The 17,670-nt window shown below is 35.3% G+C and overlaps 1 protein-coding gene across 13 annotated transcripts in view; it reads right to left on the bottom strand.

Moving 5' to 3' along the window:
* MIPOL1 (mirror-image polydactyly 1) overlaps window positions 1-17,670 on the bottom strand; it is a 303,533-nt gene that overhangs the window by 243,481 nt on the left and 42,382 nt on the right. For 4 of the 13 annotated variants that reach the window (XM_044765525.2, XM_044765526.2, XM_070504267.1 and 1 more), the window contains exons 3-4: window positions 4,434-4,571; window positions 3,759-3,852 (exon numbers count right to left, since the gene is read on the bottom strand). In XM_044765525.2, coding sequence (XP_044621460.1) covers window positions 3,759-3,792 — 34 coding nt within the window. In that variant the 5' untranslated portion in view covers window positions 3,793-3,852; window positions 4,434-4,571. Of the gene's footprint in view, window positions 1-3,758; window positions 3,853-4,433; window positions 4,572-6,245; window positions 6,373-13,454; window positions 13,765-17,670 lie in introns of all 13 variants that reach the window. The other 9 variants (XM_070504273.1, XM_070504278.1, XM_070504269.1 and 6 more) reach the window with 4 other exon arrangements.

Here is a 17,670-nt window from a genome sequence, read left to right as displayed (position 1 = left end):
TTAAATCCAGCATGAAAAGATTTTTTATATATTTGCTAGCCTCCAAGAAATTGCACCACGTAAGGACCCCGTAACATCAGCAGTTCTAGAAGTGCTTTTTCATCTCAAGTTTCAAACCATGCTCACTTTTTACGCTTAAAAGAAAATGGTTTAAAAACGTATGATTCATATCCAAATTGAGATAATACATACAAGAAAATAACTACTCTGTGTATAAAATACATATTAATTACAATCTCCTAAAATAACAAACCTAAAAATAATACTGAAGAAACTCATGAAATTGAAAGTTTTTTGTCTAAAGCCTCTTCAAGCTCTGTAATTCTTAGCATTTCTAACCTTCAATTGGTAAGAAATATTTAAAAGATAGCAGACAATATTTAATTGGGGTAGGCACAGTAACCTTTTTTAACCTTTCTTAGGGAACACTGACCCCTAAAGGTTCTAAATTTAAGTAAGTTTCAGTATCTTCTCTATTTAACTGGCATCCAGACTTCATTTTTCCTTACATTACTGTAGGTATGTCGAGTCACGGGGGACACAGTTATTCATAAATAATACATAAACTACTTCCAGCCGACTGTTGTGCACCGTAAAACAACTAAACCCTTTCTGCTAATTTAATAAAAATCACCAAAATTTAATATAAGAAATATCCAGAAATTTACCATACTATTCCAAATAATTACTCAGGAGAGATCTCTGACCTCCATGCCTTTTTTTCTTACATAATGAAGCAAATAATAAGCAAATGCTAAAAAGGGCCGAACAACCAATAACACAACAACTCATTCTTTCCAAGGGCTGACTCAACAAATGTCCTTTGATTATGACATTTCACTTTTTTCTTAACAATCAGAAAAAAAAGAACCTTGAAAAACAGAAAGTTTTCACAAAAGGGCAAAACACCTTTTACTTCTCAAGAAGCAGAAGATGTTATCAATGCCCACTTGGCAACACGCGTTTATTCTCTCACATATTGCTTGCATCAACTTAAACATTTCATTCATTCAGGGTTGTTTTTTAACTACTTAAAGAACCCTGGACACAGTTTGTAAATGTCTTCACCCTTTCCACCTACCAACCTTAGCTTCACATGTTCCAAACTGTCTATAATGACAAAAACAAAGAAAAATGTAAATGGTTGTATCTGTTTCATTATATACGTCATCAACTCTTTGACTTCAAATATTTCAGCAGTCTTTCTACAATAAAGCCAGGAAACAAGAAGCCACATCAGCTTCTTTATGATGGAATGTTTAAGACAATGCAAAAGCCTATCTGTGTAATACAAGTTTTAATTAGCTCAATTTCTTAAATAAGTAAAATAATATTAAATAAAATAATTATTTATTAGAGCAGACTCTGAACACTAGTGCCAGAGAGAGCTTTAAAGCAAAATGTACTCTGATAAATCCCATGAACCAGGACATCCGGCAGACGGCATGTGAGATTTTACTGTTTAAACATATCACTTATCACAAAACCCAAAAGAGACTACATTTACCTGTTTAATTTTATTTCTTAATAATGTTTCATTAACAGGCCTTCTATATAAAAGAATGTCTTAGTCCTATTTCCAATGTCAAAAAAATGCCTGTAAAAATGCAAATTTTCTTAATGATGTTTCAGTCACGTCTATTGTGGTCTGTGCCTCCTGCAAACTATTTATGCATCTATGTCATTAGCCCTGAAACCTTCCTTTCCGTAAGTGTCCTAGAGCTTCAGCAGCTTCCCTTCCTTAACATCTTTCCTGGTTATTTTACATTTTTGAGAAGTATTTCCTCCACAGCCTCTAGCGCTTTGGATACTAAAAATAATTCTTTTGGCTCCTTAAAGATCCTTTTCTCTATAATTTGAATAACATGACTTTCACAGTGAATGTGACCTCTGAATAGGGAACATAAGCAACAGGGGCATCATCATTTACTTCCTCTTGTCTTATTTTGTACATAAATTGAATAAAACTGCTCTGAGATCTTCAAAAGAATGTTTGTTTGCTTATTTGCATATATGAGTTAAAAAAGCTACAAGTTAGTTCCCAGCTTCAGACCAATACCTACTTATCACAAACTTGAATATAAAGACAGTGGATCAAAGTGTCACAAAGTCCATTCACTAAAACTATTAACTTTGCATTAAAAATCTTTACTTATCTTACTCAGATATTACTTGCTACTACTTTGTACACAATTCAATCAGTTACTTGGATTCTAAACTCTTAACAAGCAGCCTAGAGTCACAAATAAGCAGAGAAAGGTTGCTAACAGTGGACAAAAACTGCAAGAAAATTTGTAACAATATGGAAATCAAAAACAAATACAGAAATCAAAAAAAAGGTATACTCAGAAAGCATAGCATTTTTTTATACCCCAAAAGAATGCATAGCTATTAACTTCTTTAGTACAATGATGATAGAACAGTCCCCCAAAATGGCCTTTAACCTTCTGAAAAATGTAACAGTGTGGTTGACATACGGCAAAAAAGGAGCCCCACTGGGGTAGAGGGAATCAAAACAGGGAGAGATGTGTGCAATGTTTTGGTAATAATCCTATTTTTAAAATTATAAAATTTAGAGGAAATAAAAACAGTGTACAAAAAGTTTAAGCCAACTAAATGCACTACTATACTCAGAATGATTCATTTCCTAAGGATTCCAGATTTGCAACATTTTACTGCAAGAGACCTCCACTTAAAACCTAACATTTTTAAACCTCTTTCCATTTGGCTCCTTCTATCTTGCTCTATGGATGGATGCGCTCTATCTAGCTCTCTATCCTCTCTCTCTCAAGGATCTATCCATCCATCCATCCATCCATGTCTCATCTCTCTCTCTCTCTCTCTCTCCCCCTTTGAGGTGGTCTTAGTCTTTCAAAGTGTTCTCTGACTTTCCCCCCCTCCACCTGTGCATATCTGTGTGTATCTTTTTCTCTTTTTCTCTCTCTCCCCCCTTGTCTCTGACTCTGTCTTCATGGCTCTCTGTCTGTCTGGGAGCATCTTTCTCTGTCTGCATCTGCACATCCCTGCATGTCTGTGCTGCTCTGACTCTCTGGTCCCCTGTGACTCCCTCTCTCTGTGGGTGTGTCTTTTGGCGTGCACGTGTCTCTACATGTATCTCTGTATCCATATGTCTCCCTCTCCGTGTGTGTGTGTGTCTCTCTCTGTATACGTGTATATCTTTCACTGTGTGTCTCTTTTCTGAGTGTGTCTGGGTGTATGCCTGTGCCTCTCTCTCTCTGTCTCTCTTTTTCCCCTGTCTCTCTCACTGTATGTCTCTCTCTCTTTCTTGCAGTGTTTTTCTTACTCTGGTATTTCTCTGAGTACTGATGTGTGTATCTTTCTGTGTATGTCTATACATGTGTGTCTTTCTCTCTATGTGTGCCTCCATATGTGTGTCTGTGTCTCCCTCTTTGAGTACAGCATCTCCCTTCCTGTGTCTGTAGCTCTCTTTCCGTTCGTGTTTCTTTCTCTGAGTGGACTGCTCTGTATGTATCTCTCTCTCATTCTCTCTATCTCCTCTCTCTACCACTTTGTGTCTATGTGTGTTTCTTTCTCTCTCCCAGTCTGTTTCCCGCTTCCTCTTTCAAGATCTCTTCCTCTGTGTGTCTTTCTTTGTGTCTCTTTGGCAGTATGGGGGCCTCTCTGTGTGTGCCTCCTTCTGTGTGTGCCTGTCCACCTCTGTCTACTATGTTGGACAGAACAAACACACTTCATTCAGTGCGTGGAACTAGCACAACACCTGGGTTTGGTATCGATACCTGAAAAGTCCTTGCCGTCTGACCGGTCCTCCATTGGTACTTCTGTTCTTGTTTGCTCTGGCAAAGTCTCTGGTTTTTCCTCCAAGATTTGAAGCTAAAATAAAGCAAACTCTAGATAAATAAACTTAAAACAATGCATCAGAACACACCTAAACCTTACCTTTGTTTAAGAGAGAATTTACAGGATAAATGGTTTTCTAAAATGTTTACAATGAGACAATTAACCACGTATTTCAACAGGTAAAATTAAATCTTTTTTTCTCAGAAAAAGCTTTTTTCCTTCACACTTATATTTTAGTAAATACAGTTTAAGTTAAGCTTTCTAGACATTTTTGCTCCTTTGGCTGGAGAACCATTTAATTTATTTAAGTCTTCTCCAACTATAACTTCAACAATTTAAGAAAAATAAAATTTTTACTCTATTTGTCATAAACTTTATATCAAAAAACTTAAAGTTTATTGATTTGAATTTATAATGTATATTTTCACATAAAACATTTTACACTTGTAAAAGTAATTTAAGAAAGCTATTCTAATTTTTTTAAACATAAAGACTAGCATTAACTTATGGAATTATTGCTATTTCTTTCTTGCATTTGTTTTCACAATAAACATGATAAAAGGTATGCAAGTTTTTTTTTGGCATGCTTTTAAGGAGAATAAAATTAGATTTACCTCACAGCTAGAACTCTGCGTTCTTTAAAAAGTCCTCAAATAAAGCTGTAGTCAGCTTCTCCTTTTCCAATTTTCTCTAAATATGTTGATCTGGAGTTGGCAATCTTTTTCTAAGTTCCTCATTTACTTTTGGATTAGCTGAAAATATAGGAAGTTATTAATATCAAAGAAATATGTTCTAGTCAATGAAGCCATTTCCCTACATATTGCCCAAAAAGGTTAATAATAATTGCAGTCTTTTAATAAGAGATTCATATAGCAAGACATGTAGAAAATACAGTCTTTAATAACCTCTGGAGTATTTTAAAACATGTCTTACAGGCCTTAATGTGCTTAGTAATATACTATTTAAAACCATAATTTTATCCCTCTGCAATATACAATCACTCTTCCTCATCATTTACCCAGCTAATGAATGCCAGCAATTAGCAAAATGTAATCCCATTGCACAATCATTTTAATGCTTTTAGCACTCAGAAAAGTAAACACCAAATTAATACGGCTCAAGCCATATCAGATCCTAGTTGGAAGCAAGCAATTATAGTTCAGCTCCTCAGGTGTAATTAAATGATTGGAATGATTTAGTTCCATAAATGCAAGTTAATTCATAAGCAAGCAACAAATATACTGGGAGTAATTACAAGAAACATTGACAGTCTAACAGGGCTAATTCTTCCACGAGCCTGACACAGTAAAATGCTGCCCTCTCCCGGGCATGTGAGTGAATATCTCAGAGGAGAAAACAACAAAAAACGCCCCCAAAACCTAACTTTTAAAAAGCCACTAGAAAAAATAACAAGAACCAATCTATCAATTTTATTTTATTCCTTATACAAAAAATTTTAATATATGGCTTACATGTGATAATTTCTACACACCCTGGTAATTAATGCTTTTTCCGATCAATATGAATATGAGTCCCAAAACCCACCATGCAATTCTCATATGGTTTAATGAAACTAAACCATTCATATATGACGCTGACAGACTGTAGGTGAAACTGAGAGTACCCCCGGAACACCAGGCCAACGCCTATATTCTCGCACAGGTAAACCCTAACTGGACTGTTACAGCAAATAACTAAACTATGCTATTCTAAGTCCTAAAAATTTGCAAGAAAAATAATCTCTGGAAAGCGTAAAACAAAATACTCAGTATTACTGTGACTATACATAATGGTCTGAAAGTAACTGTTTTTAGTGAACTTTAAAAATAAAAACTAGAGCACTGATAGAATGTCATTATAAGCACATTTTAAAACATAAAGAGTAACAGATAGTACAGAAAATAAAATGCAACCTGATTTTACTTAAGCCATTGCTAACTTCTTACTTCCTTAGGCTAAAATTCAGAACAAACTGACCTGTATCCTACTCAGATGGTTCTTAACTAAACCTTCAGAAGCTTATTTATTATACATTTAAATTGTGCTATAATCAGTAAGTCTGTGTTAACACATATGTATTTGAAGCAACTAAACCCAATCAGAATTATCCCTTTGACTTTCTTCAAAATTGAGCACAGTCTCAAATATTACCAAAAGCACAACAAATGTTTAAATCTCCAATAAATGCCAACGATACTTGCAGAGGATAATGTTTAACACTATCAACACTTTGGGGGAGTGAAGGAGCATCATCGCCCTTCTAACATGCTTTCAAATGCATTAAAATAACCATATTCTAAGTCATATCTTCTGCAAACTATAAAAATAAAATGAATCAAAATATTAAAAAGTCCTGCCACTAAGTTTAAAATGTACAGCACATTTGCTTTGCCCTTGATGTCACAGTCTTATTTTTCAATTCATACCTTGTACACTGTAAGTTAATTGCTTCTGGAAAGTACTTATTATTCATGTAAAAATTAATGTGCCAATGTGTTTAAATCCTCTTAAATGACCATTCATGCATCTTTCTTCTTTAAGTACCAATGAAATCTGTCAAAAGACATCAATGCAAAATGGTCTTAAAAAAAGTTCTAATAGAGATTTTTTTTCTGCTAACACAAGATTTTCATATTCACCAACTTTACTTAAATTCCATTAATTTTTTAAGCTACTTTTAATAAATTCACCAAGTAAAATTTTTAGGCCCCACAGTCTGTCATTTGTGTTCCAGCTGACATTATGAATATTAATAACAGTGTTATCCTGATTAAATAGGCTTCATATGAAATCCCTGTGAATCCTATAGCTCAGACATCTCATTTTTCCAACTCTTTATGAATTTGGATTCAGACATTAAACTGGAAAAATCTTAAAAAACAGATTTAATGGCACATTTGCATATTGTCAAGCAAAAATTAGATGTTCTAATGATTCAAATGATTATAACATATATCTACATATTGTAATAAGGATAGGAGATTTCAGTAAACATGCAACACATTTTACACTTCTATTCATTTTAGGACAAAGGATTAAGACCAATAAAATACTGATTCCTTTCCTTAGACTCACTTTAAAGATTTGATATCAATCAAAATTGTTTCAATCAAAAATTATATATTCAAGTTAAAACTAGTGGGATGATTTTATAGTAGACATCAGATAAAGTAGACTTCTTAATCAAAATGCTAATTTAGTACATCATAGACAAAACATAAGTTAATTGCTTTATCATTACTAATGTATACCAGGTCCAAGTAGCAAAATAAAATTGATTTCCAACTAAAGTTTGTTTATAAGTTGTGCTGGAAAGAATTACCCATGTTAAAAAAGAAAAACAAAATCTTTACTATAATGGACAGAACATACTATATTAGTATCTGTTCAATTAAATTCTTCTCCATCACCGATTCCTAAAGTCACTCCTCCCAAGTTGTTTTTAATTCTCAAAGGAAGTGAGTCTTATTATGTAGAAGAAAGGAAAAATACATAATAATTAGGAAAACGTATGCCCCCTTCTCTCTATAGTTACACGGGAATCTAAATAGATCTGCCAAAATTTCCTAACTTCACCTTATCAAAAAATGTAGATGGAAAAAATTTAAACAAACATCTCTATGTTCTCAAACCTGACTTGACTCTCCTTATTTATTCAGCACTAAAACACTTTATGAAAGAAAATTTGTTCTTTGACCAGTCTAAATTTTCTAATCTGCCTAAAAAACTATAAGTAATTCTGACATTCATCCTTTAAAATCAAACAATGGCTTTTTGATAGAGAGACATTAAAAAATGGGATTTCATATGCCAATGCAACAACATCCAAGATTTTTTAAACCTTATTTTAAATAGAAGATGCCCTTCTTACCTTGCACATTATGGCAAAGGCTTTTGGCTGACTTTGGTTAATCGCATTTTTTTCCCTAATCCCTCCTTAGTTAAATCAGAAATTTGTGTAAACTGAATCCAATAGTGTCAAACTAGAAATCATTCATAACACTGCCTCATACCCAAGTATGACTCCAAAAAACTCCAAATTTTGCATTTCCTAGACTGAGAAATGTTGATAATTTCTGCATTCAAATGGTTTCATTAAAAGGCCAAAGGAGAGCAGTATATTTCTGAGAGCCAAATACTTTATCGCATAAGTCAACATATACAATATATGCATACGTTCTACAGCTGGATTTTTATCTTATTAGACAAAAGTCTCTCAAACATTCACAGTCCCTGGCACATTCTCTCTCAAAAAGAATTCCTTTCACTCACGTTTCTCACATCACAGCCCACTCCCTACCAAGCTCCAGACAACTCCAGTTCCTCAGAGCCAGGGGAAGCGAGAAGTGGTTTAGGGAGAAAGGATAAGGGATAAGGGTGGCCCCACACCACAGCTATCAAAATTTAAAATGCATATTCCATTTGACTCCTCAGTTCCACCACTAAAAGTATTTAGAAAATTATCTAAAACATGTTTGTATGCACACGGATACTCACTGAAGCAGTACTCCTGTGTAAGAGAAGATACGCTCGAGTCATGGACTTCTTTCTGTTCCTTGGCTTCACCAAGCTTATTCCTGCCTCAGAACTTCTATCCTTACTATTCCCTCTGCCTAGAATCTTCTTCTCTAGCTCTCTAAACCATTTTTCTCATCATTAGGGCTTGCTCAAAAGTCATCTCTTCAAAAACGTTTTGCCTGGCCTTCCTATCTAAGGTAGAAACTCCTCTCTCATCACATCCTTTATATGCTGCTGCCTTCATGAAACTCATTTATTTAGGTCTCATTTCATTGTTTTTGATATATCTCAGCCAATTATGTATATACAAGTTACACGTAAGCAAGGCCCTGGATCTTCTCCTTTATCTGATCCTTAGAAGGGTGTCTGACAAACAGTAAGTACTCAGTATATTTTTGATGGGCAGACAGGTGGATGAATGGATGGATAACTAGTAGTAAAACAGACCTAACATAAACGTTCATCAATAGAAAACTAGTAAATAAAATGCAGTACAACCACAGAGCAAATCTATATGATTTGTCTCTAGAAGGACAGACAGGAAACTACTACCCGTGGTTACTCTGAAGAAAGGGCCTAAGAGTTGAGGTGGGGAGAGAGAAGGAAGGGAAAGAAGTATTTTTATTTCATTTTATATCTATCCGTATAATTTGATTTTTTAAACCATGTATATGTGCTATTAACCTAATAACTAAATATTAATTAATAATATTGAAATCGGACAGCATACTTTGAAGGAAGCCACGTTACGTCTGAGCAATCCAAAATGATTAGAAAGGAACGAACCTTGATGACTGCCTTGAGACTTTGAGAAAACTATTCTTGCCTAATTAACCTTTCATATCTATACTTTGTTATGGTTGTTTGCTTGCTTACTTAATTTAAGTAGAGTGAAAAGTGCAAATTAATATATGATAGAAATCTTTTGGAATAGCAAGGCTTAAAATGAATAAGAGTTTCCTGAGAATTAAGCAAATATTTCTTAAAATAATCAGATTTCTTTGTTCAATTAGGGACTATTTACAATAGTCTTAGTGTTCAAGATTCTAAAACTTAAAAAGTTTCTAATAAACATTAAATTGTTCTATATTACGACTACTGTATGTTTGTCACAGATAGTTCCCCTGTGTTATATGCTTTAGTGATCAAGAAATTACTATCAAAAAAGTTGAACTACTTCCCATCACTGAAGGTCACAGAAGGACATTAAATTAAGAGGAAATAAATATATGGTGTTTAAAACATATGACTGTCATGGGGCCGGCCCAGTGGCATAGTGGTTAAGTTCGTGTGCTCCACTTCGGCGGCCCAGGGTTCATGGGTTCGGATCCCAGGCGCCGATCTAGCTCCACTTGGCAAGCCACACTGTGGCAGCATCCCACATAAAATAAAAGAAGATGGCACAGATGTTAGCTCAGTGACAATCTTCTTTAAGCAAAAAGAGGAAGATGGGCAAGAGATGGTAGCTCAAGGCCAATCTTCCTCACACTCACACACACACACACACTTACATGTGTATATATGGCTTTCATGTTTTCAAAACTTGGAGGGCAAAATAATATAGCACTTGGAACACTGCAATAGTTTTCAGTGCCTGTTGCAAATGACACTTTGAGAATGGGTAAGGCATTGCATAGCCTACTGATAAAAATTTTTAAAACCAAAACTTTAAAACTAGCATTATTTTCAGAGAGTTCATCAGATACAGGATTTTCTAAAATATCCTGAAACGTTTTGCCCTAGGTCAAACTAAACTAAATCACTTAATCTAGCACAGAACAGAATATAAAAACAAAGTCAGCTTATAGAATAGTTTCTCTAGGGAACAAACAGCCTGTTTTCTTAAGATTCACGCAGGTGCCAAGTTCTGATGCAATGACACGCTCCTTCACACAAAGGCTTGAATTTCCACACAACCAATGGAAGTTCTTGGCAAATCAAAGGTAAAAAGTATTAGAGCAAGTTAAATCGATCTATAATGGAAACTAGAATGAGCAGTCACTTGAAATCAAATAAAACTACAGCTATCAGAAAATGTTGTTCTATAATAAAGTAAAAATAATAAGGTCTTAATTAATTCATCATACATCATATTGCTTACTAATAGATTTTATCAAAAAGCAATTTAATAATTCTCTATAGCTTATATAGTTTAATAATAAGTACTAACAGAGATATTAACAAATAGAGGCATATATATGAGAATCAATATACTCTAATAACAACACTTTTGCTTTGTGGACAATTAATAGCAATTCATACACTGTATAATTAATACAATGTTGATTTATGCAATTTGCTAAATTTACAGAACCTGATCATTCCCAATGGACAGTGCTGCGTGCAAACTATGCTTCTGCCTTTTAAAAGATAACTTCTAGGTTGCAAAACACAATTACTAGAAACAAAATCTTTAAAGAGGGTAAAATAAATGGTAGGCTTACAGCTCTAATTTTTTTGTTCAATTTCAAGAAAATAACAGCCATCAGCTTCACTTCCCTGAGGAACTATAAAAAGCTCATGTATTTCTTAAGAGTCATTCTTAATAAAGGTTTTCATTAATGAAAAGTATGTAATCAGAATGTAGTCCTAAAATAAATATTCCATAGTTAATGTAAAATAAAAACATAGTAGAAAAAGGAAAAAGATAAGAAGCCAAACTACATGGACATTTCCTTCAATAAACACTTTTATTCTTCTTGCATTTAAAATTATAAGATAGTTTCAACTATAAATTATATATAAGTATTGTACTAGCTCTTTTGTTCATCATACTATAAAGGCTTTCTTAGGATCTAGAATTATATGTTCACTAAAAATATGTTTCAGAAAACACATTTTTTTAAAAAATCCTCAAATGGCAAACCGACTGAATTGAAAATATTACTTATAAAATTAATAGTAATACAATTGTACAGTGTTCCAAAGTATTAAATAAATTAAGCAATGTGTGCTGTTCATTTTTTAAGACATTTTCCAAAAAACACTGATGATCTTTCATTTTAAAAGATAAGAATTTTACTTCTTCCAAGAAAATTGCATCTCTATGATGTGTTGATTTATACAATACAACCACAACTACTGCCAAATGGCTTTATGAATAACTTGACATTTTATACTAATTGTGTAAGAAAACCTTTTATAAACTGTGAAGAAAAAGAAGAGAAACCGAAAACTGAATCTTACGCTGTCATAAATATTAAAACTACTACAAAACAGCAATCACACATTCTAAGCCTCCTAGTGGGAGTACGTAACACTAATTAATATGTCATCCTGGGTGGGAGTGGTGGGTAGAGATGGCGGGGAGAGGGGAGCAGGATTCACAAAGCAGGCAGGACATTGGGGTGTAGATGAAACAAGATTAACACGAGCCATGAAGGATAAATAATTGGTGAAGCTGGGTAATGTGTACACAGGGGTTCATTATGCTGTTTCTCTACTCTTGGACGTTTGCAATTTTCCATAATAAGCAGTTTAAAATACATATTGTAAAATAAAAGAGAATATACAGCATTATTTACTTTCTAGCAAAAGTCATCAGATAATCTTTTACAGAACCAGCAAGAAGTATTCCATTTCATATTAGAATGTTATCAAAACGCCATCAATCTCATGCCTGATATATATACAAACACGATATATCATGCAACTAATACTGTGCAACATCTTTCACAAATACATAAACACACACACCTCACATGGATTCTATTCTGCATGTCATCTAGAAAAAAGCCTACAAATTTTGTCTTAGCATGCAGGAATCAAAAAGGAAATATTATCAGCTGAGGGAAATGTACTTTATTTATTGAAATGCTTTGGAATTACTCCCTGACCTTAAATTTAACAACTTCCGGAAGCTAAGACCTTATGTTACCAATGATCTAGTGCATATGGGAAACAGGGTAGGTACACTCTGTCACCTTTAGCAAACATTTTCCTCACCAAGCTGCTTAGAGGCCACCTGCTACACCCTGAAGCAACAGCCTAGTTAGTTACTGATCTGACTTGCAACGTAAGTAACCAAGTTTATCATTTGTTGGAATCATAACTACACGAACCTGAAATATTCCCTAATTTTATTTTAAAAAACATTTATATTCATTTCTGGGAACGTTTCCCATTTGTAGAACAGTTATATTTCTTTGTATACGCACAATAATATTCTTTAACTAACAAAGATGGTGACTTATGCAGAAGAATCGTAAGCAGAAATAGTGAGAACGACTATATCAGCATGTCTCAAAATTTCAACACCTTGCACCATGTACTATGTGTTAATCTACACTTGAACGAACAAATTCAGGTAAAGTTTATATTTGATTATACTGTTTAAAATAAAATTATTTCAATAGATAATAGCTTCATATCAATGAAAGAAATAAGTATGCCTATAATCTTTCACTAACGCAAAATGATAATTTGCCACAGGCCAGGTCCTGCATTCAGTTTGATTCTTTTTTGACTATTTTGAGAAACTGCAAACTCAAATCTCATTTTGCCTGAAAGAATTAAGCATTTGCTGAATTGCCTCCTGATACCTACCATTCCAAACTTTGAAATACTGACTGAAATACTTTAAAATATATTTTGTAAAACACAGATAAGCTCAAAAGGGAGGGAAACATTCAGGTGTCAAAATCAAACCATCACAGTTAGAGAGCGGGACTTGAAGCCAGGCAGTCCATGAGAATGTGGAGACCCAAGAGCCTTAAAGGTTAGAGTTCAACTACGCAGACTCTTCCTTCGTTAAATAGCAATCAGATCATCACCAACCACCTGCTCAACTTCTTAGCCAGACATAAGGTACCCAATGAATTAGGTGGAAAAGTTAACTACCCAAGACCAAAACCAAAAGCCTTTGCAACAGTGGGCAAGGAATCCAATTTTGTACTAGAGACAATCAACTAACGTAAAACTGGTTAGCAACCTCAGACCACACAGTCCAGCTAGAAATTTTAAAAGGAAAAAAAAAAGTAGGTCATGACCCACATTCCTTTTCAAGATAATTTCTTCTGAAAATAAGCTCATAGCCATAAAAAACTATAAGACATACGAAAGAATCTGATGTAAGGAAAAATATTACAGACACAAAAAAGAGAGGTAGGGATTCATACCTGAACGAGTTAAAGCAATCTTGAAAATAGGTATAATTTTTAAATTGCCGAATAAAGCAATACAACCAATCAATAAAAGCAGGCAGGGGCTGGCCCGGTGGCGCAGTGGTTAAGTTCGCACGTTCTGCTTCTTGGTGGCCCAGGGTTCGCTGGTTCGGATCCCGGGTGCAGACATGGCACTGCTTGGCACGCCATGCTGTGGTAGGCGTCCCATGTATAAAGCAGAGGAAGGTGGGCACAGATGTTAGCTCTTTTTTTTCCTCAGCAAAAAAGAGGAGGACTGGCAGTAGTTAGCTCAGGGCTAATCTTCCTCAAAAAAAAAAAAAAAGAGCAGGCAGTTATTAAGTAAGAATAGATATAAAAAATAACCAAGTAGAAACCATAAAAATCAGAAGTACGTTCACTGAAGTTGAAACTCTACAGATGAAGAAAATACTAGAGAACAACGGAAAAAAGAATTAATGACATAGACGCAGAAGGGAGGAAATTCCTCAGAATGCAGCACAGAGTAACAGGAAAATATGAAAAAGAAGTTAAGAAACACAGGAGATAAATAAAAAGCTCTAACGTATGTCTAATAACGGTTAGAGAAGGGGAGAACAGAAAAAAGAAAGGAAAAGCAAAATAATTTACTCTGGTATAGAAAATGTTTCCCTGGAAAAAAGTAACTGAATTAGAGTTACACAGTAGCGACACCACCTAATTCCTATGGAGATGCATTCCCAGCATCATTCTTGTAATGATCTCTCATTTTCTTCAAATTCCCTGAAATTATGGCACATCCACATTGTTTTGTTATCCACAAATCAGAGCGATGCGTTTGATACCCTTCATAACGTCAAGAGACATTTGACAACGCTAAGCCTGCAGGTTTTCAGCCTCTGTTTCCCCAACCTTTACATGAAGGCACAGGGAGTCACCAACATAACAGCATGTTAACATCCAGTATGCACTATTTCTTTATTTCCTATAGTCCATCACTATCACTTGCACATCTCCTGTCACAAACTTAGTCAAAACTGTTTGCCAAAAGTCAAATGGCAGAATGCAAAGCCACACTTACAGGTGGAGAGCATACAGAACAGTCTGCAGTCTTAGTTCTCACTGGCTAGGAGCATACGACAGCACTCAGAGCATAGGAAAAATACATATTAGCAATATTCTATAAAGTATTTCTTTCTTTATACAGAAACAAATATGACAAAAAAAAAAACACCTTCCCCCATCCCTACCTTCTTTCTCAGGAAGCTGGCAGAGAATGTGCTCCACTGAAAGAAGGGAGTAAACCACTAAAGAGAAGACCCTAGTTGGTAAACAGGTCTACCACAGAAGAGGTCCATCTGTGTCTGGCATGTAATAGCTATACACCAGACACAGAGGGAGATCGTTCCAAGTTGACGGCATTAAGGAAACTTCAGGAGTAATTTGTTCAAGAAAGAAGAGTTTGAGAAGAGATTCAAATAAACGACAAAGAATTTGGTGTTGATTCAATAGTAAATAAAAATTTAAGCAACAAAATAAGTAAGATAGCAAAAAGCTGAGCAGGGGAGGGGGAAGGGAAAATAATCAAAACATACTACATGTATTAGTTGTGAACAGCATCTACAGAACCAGAACAACGCAAACAGTATATATTTGTGTAAACAACGTTACCATATAACAATACTGGAAGGATGCGAAAACAGAATATGTTCGTGTGTACTGACAGCAGAGGCGTCAAAGACACCTATATCCTTGCAGCTACTTTCTCCCACCTTTCACTCTTCTTTCTATTTGGAAGAGGTGAACAGCTAAAAATCACACTTCTCAGTCTCTGGTCTGAATGTAAAAAGGGTTCTACCAAGTACATGTAGTCCAGCAAGATACAGAAGAAGAAAGCAAGGCAGAGGTCACCTGTCTGCTATCAGCATGTAAGGTCAGACAGACGCGAGTGTTTCTGGTGACAAGGACTCTGCAGTCTAATGTCTAGCACGAGCCTCCTGGACATGACAGTCACTTGTGGTGGCAGCAATAACAGCTTTCTGACCTCTAGATTGCAACAATATCACGACCCCGAATCATGGTCTAGAAATAGTCCCTGACATCTCTCCCAGCACTTGGAATAATTTTGTAAGCTGTTAATCCCCTATACAAAGGCCCTTTCTACTTGAAATACCTAGAGTTGTTGTTTTTCCTTCCTATGACATGACTGATATCCATCTTCCGCATCTTTGACAGCAGAAAGTCAACGAATTATAAAACTGGGGCGGGGGCATCAAGAAGCAGTAATATAAGCATGCTATATAGAAAGATGGAGGGACATTTCAAAAGAATTCAAAGATTTCATAACAAATCTTATAGAAATTTGACTCTTTAAGAAAAAGACAAATAAAACATTCTGGAAATGGATAGTGGTGATGGTTGTACAACAATGTGAATGTACTTAATGCCACTGAACTGTACACTCACAAGTGGTTAAAATGGTAAGTTTTACGTTATGTATATTTTTCTACAATAAAAAAACTGAAAAATACTTTTTAAGATACAAGAGTTTTATTGCTTCATGCCACTATATGATAAAGTTTTATAACATACAAATAAAAATATAAATAGATCATTTTAATAAAAAAACAAATTTCAGATAGTAATCATGATTCTTTACACTGTCACTTTCTTTTCAGCTGCTTGAATAAAGTCATGCAAACAACATAATGTGATCCAACCCATATAGTTCCACATTTCGTATTTACACTACAGTCCTGTTCATAACTTACAGTTAAAAACTGTAAGTTGCAGTAAACACTAATATGTTCGCTGGTACACTTATGATTCAACTAAACCATTTTTTATTTTCTTGACTTTTACAAACAACGATGAGATATAATTTACATCATGTAAAATGCATCCATTTTAAGCGTACATTTGATGAGTTTGTATAACAAAGACTCCGGGTAAAAAGCTGCCTCGAGCCCCTCTGCAGTAAGTCTACCCCACTCCCCAATCCCAGGCAACCGCTAAGCTCCTTTACTACATAAACTGGATTCTACTTCTAGAGTTCTCTAGAAATGGGCTCATACAATGTATACTTGAGGAGTTCAGCTCCTGGCCAAAAACCTATGTGTAATTTTTCAGACCCAAACATAGGCAATTGCCGAGGCTTTACCTGGCAGGCCTCACAGGAGGGAGCTGCCTCCCTCCCTACACTAGACTTTGTACAACCAACACACTGCAGTCTCTAGACGGAGCTGCTGTCAAGGACTCAGGCTGCCCTGGCTGGCCATGCTCTTGGGCTTATCTGCAGTCCTAGCCCTTCAGAAGTCTCTTTATCTGGAGCCCCCTCAAGAGACCTCCTTAAAGGGTGGGGGAGGGGGGCCACTTCTCCACTCTGACTCAATGACAGTCCTTTTCCATTCCTAGACATTCACTCTCTCCTCCCCCCTGCACCCCACCCCCCGAACGTGGGTCCATAAAACTGCAAGAGCTTTCCGTTCAGGGCTCCCTAAGCAGTGAGATGACCTCCATGTTTGTGCTGATCCACCCGACCCCCAACCAGGTGCATCATTCCACGGGAAGAAATGGAATAACAGTGTTTTCTCCAGTTTACCCTCTTGATTACACTATCATAGTAAGTGATTAAAGGCTTGACTGTTAATTTCATTTCTGCTACTCTGACATCTGGCCGATCAGCTCTCTCCAGCTCAGCAGAACCCCTGACAATACTCTTTTGTATCTGAAGTCTTTGATTTAGCACAAAGCTTTTGAGATTCACTCACGTTGCTGTAAAAAACAGTAGTTTGTTTCCTTCTATTGCGCAATAATATTTCATTGTATTTTATGAACACACTGCAATTTGGTCCTCCATTCATCTGTTAATGGATATTTGTGTTGTTTATAGTTGTTGGCTATTATGAATAAAACAGTAATGAATGCACTGGTACAACGCTTTCTGCAGATATATGTTTTCAATTCTGTTGGATAAATATCCAGAATGGAATTTCTGGATCATATTAACTTTATAAGAAACTGTCAAATTGTTTCCTAAAGTGGTTGCACCATTTCACACATCTGTTAGCCATGTGAGAATTCCAGATGCTCCACAGTCACACTAACACTTGCTATGGACCGTCTTTTTATACATATAAATATATAAATGTATATACATCTTTTACTATTCATTGTAGCTAATATACTACAACCTGGAACAGACAAAACAGAGAATGTATTTTTGCTTTACCAG

This window comes from Equus asinus, chromosome 2, assembly GCF_041296235.1.
Source record: "Equus asinus isolate D_3611 breed Donkey chromosome 2, EquAss-T2T_v2, whole genome shotgun sequence".
Lineage (NCBI taxonomy): Eukaryota > Metazoa > Chordata > Mammalia > Perissodactyla > Equidae > Equus > Equus asinus.
Note: the sequence above shows the minus strand (reverse complement) of the source record. Positions and strands in the feature narration are given on the sequence as shown.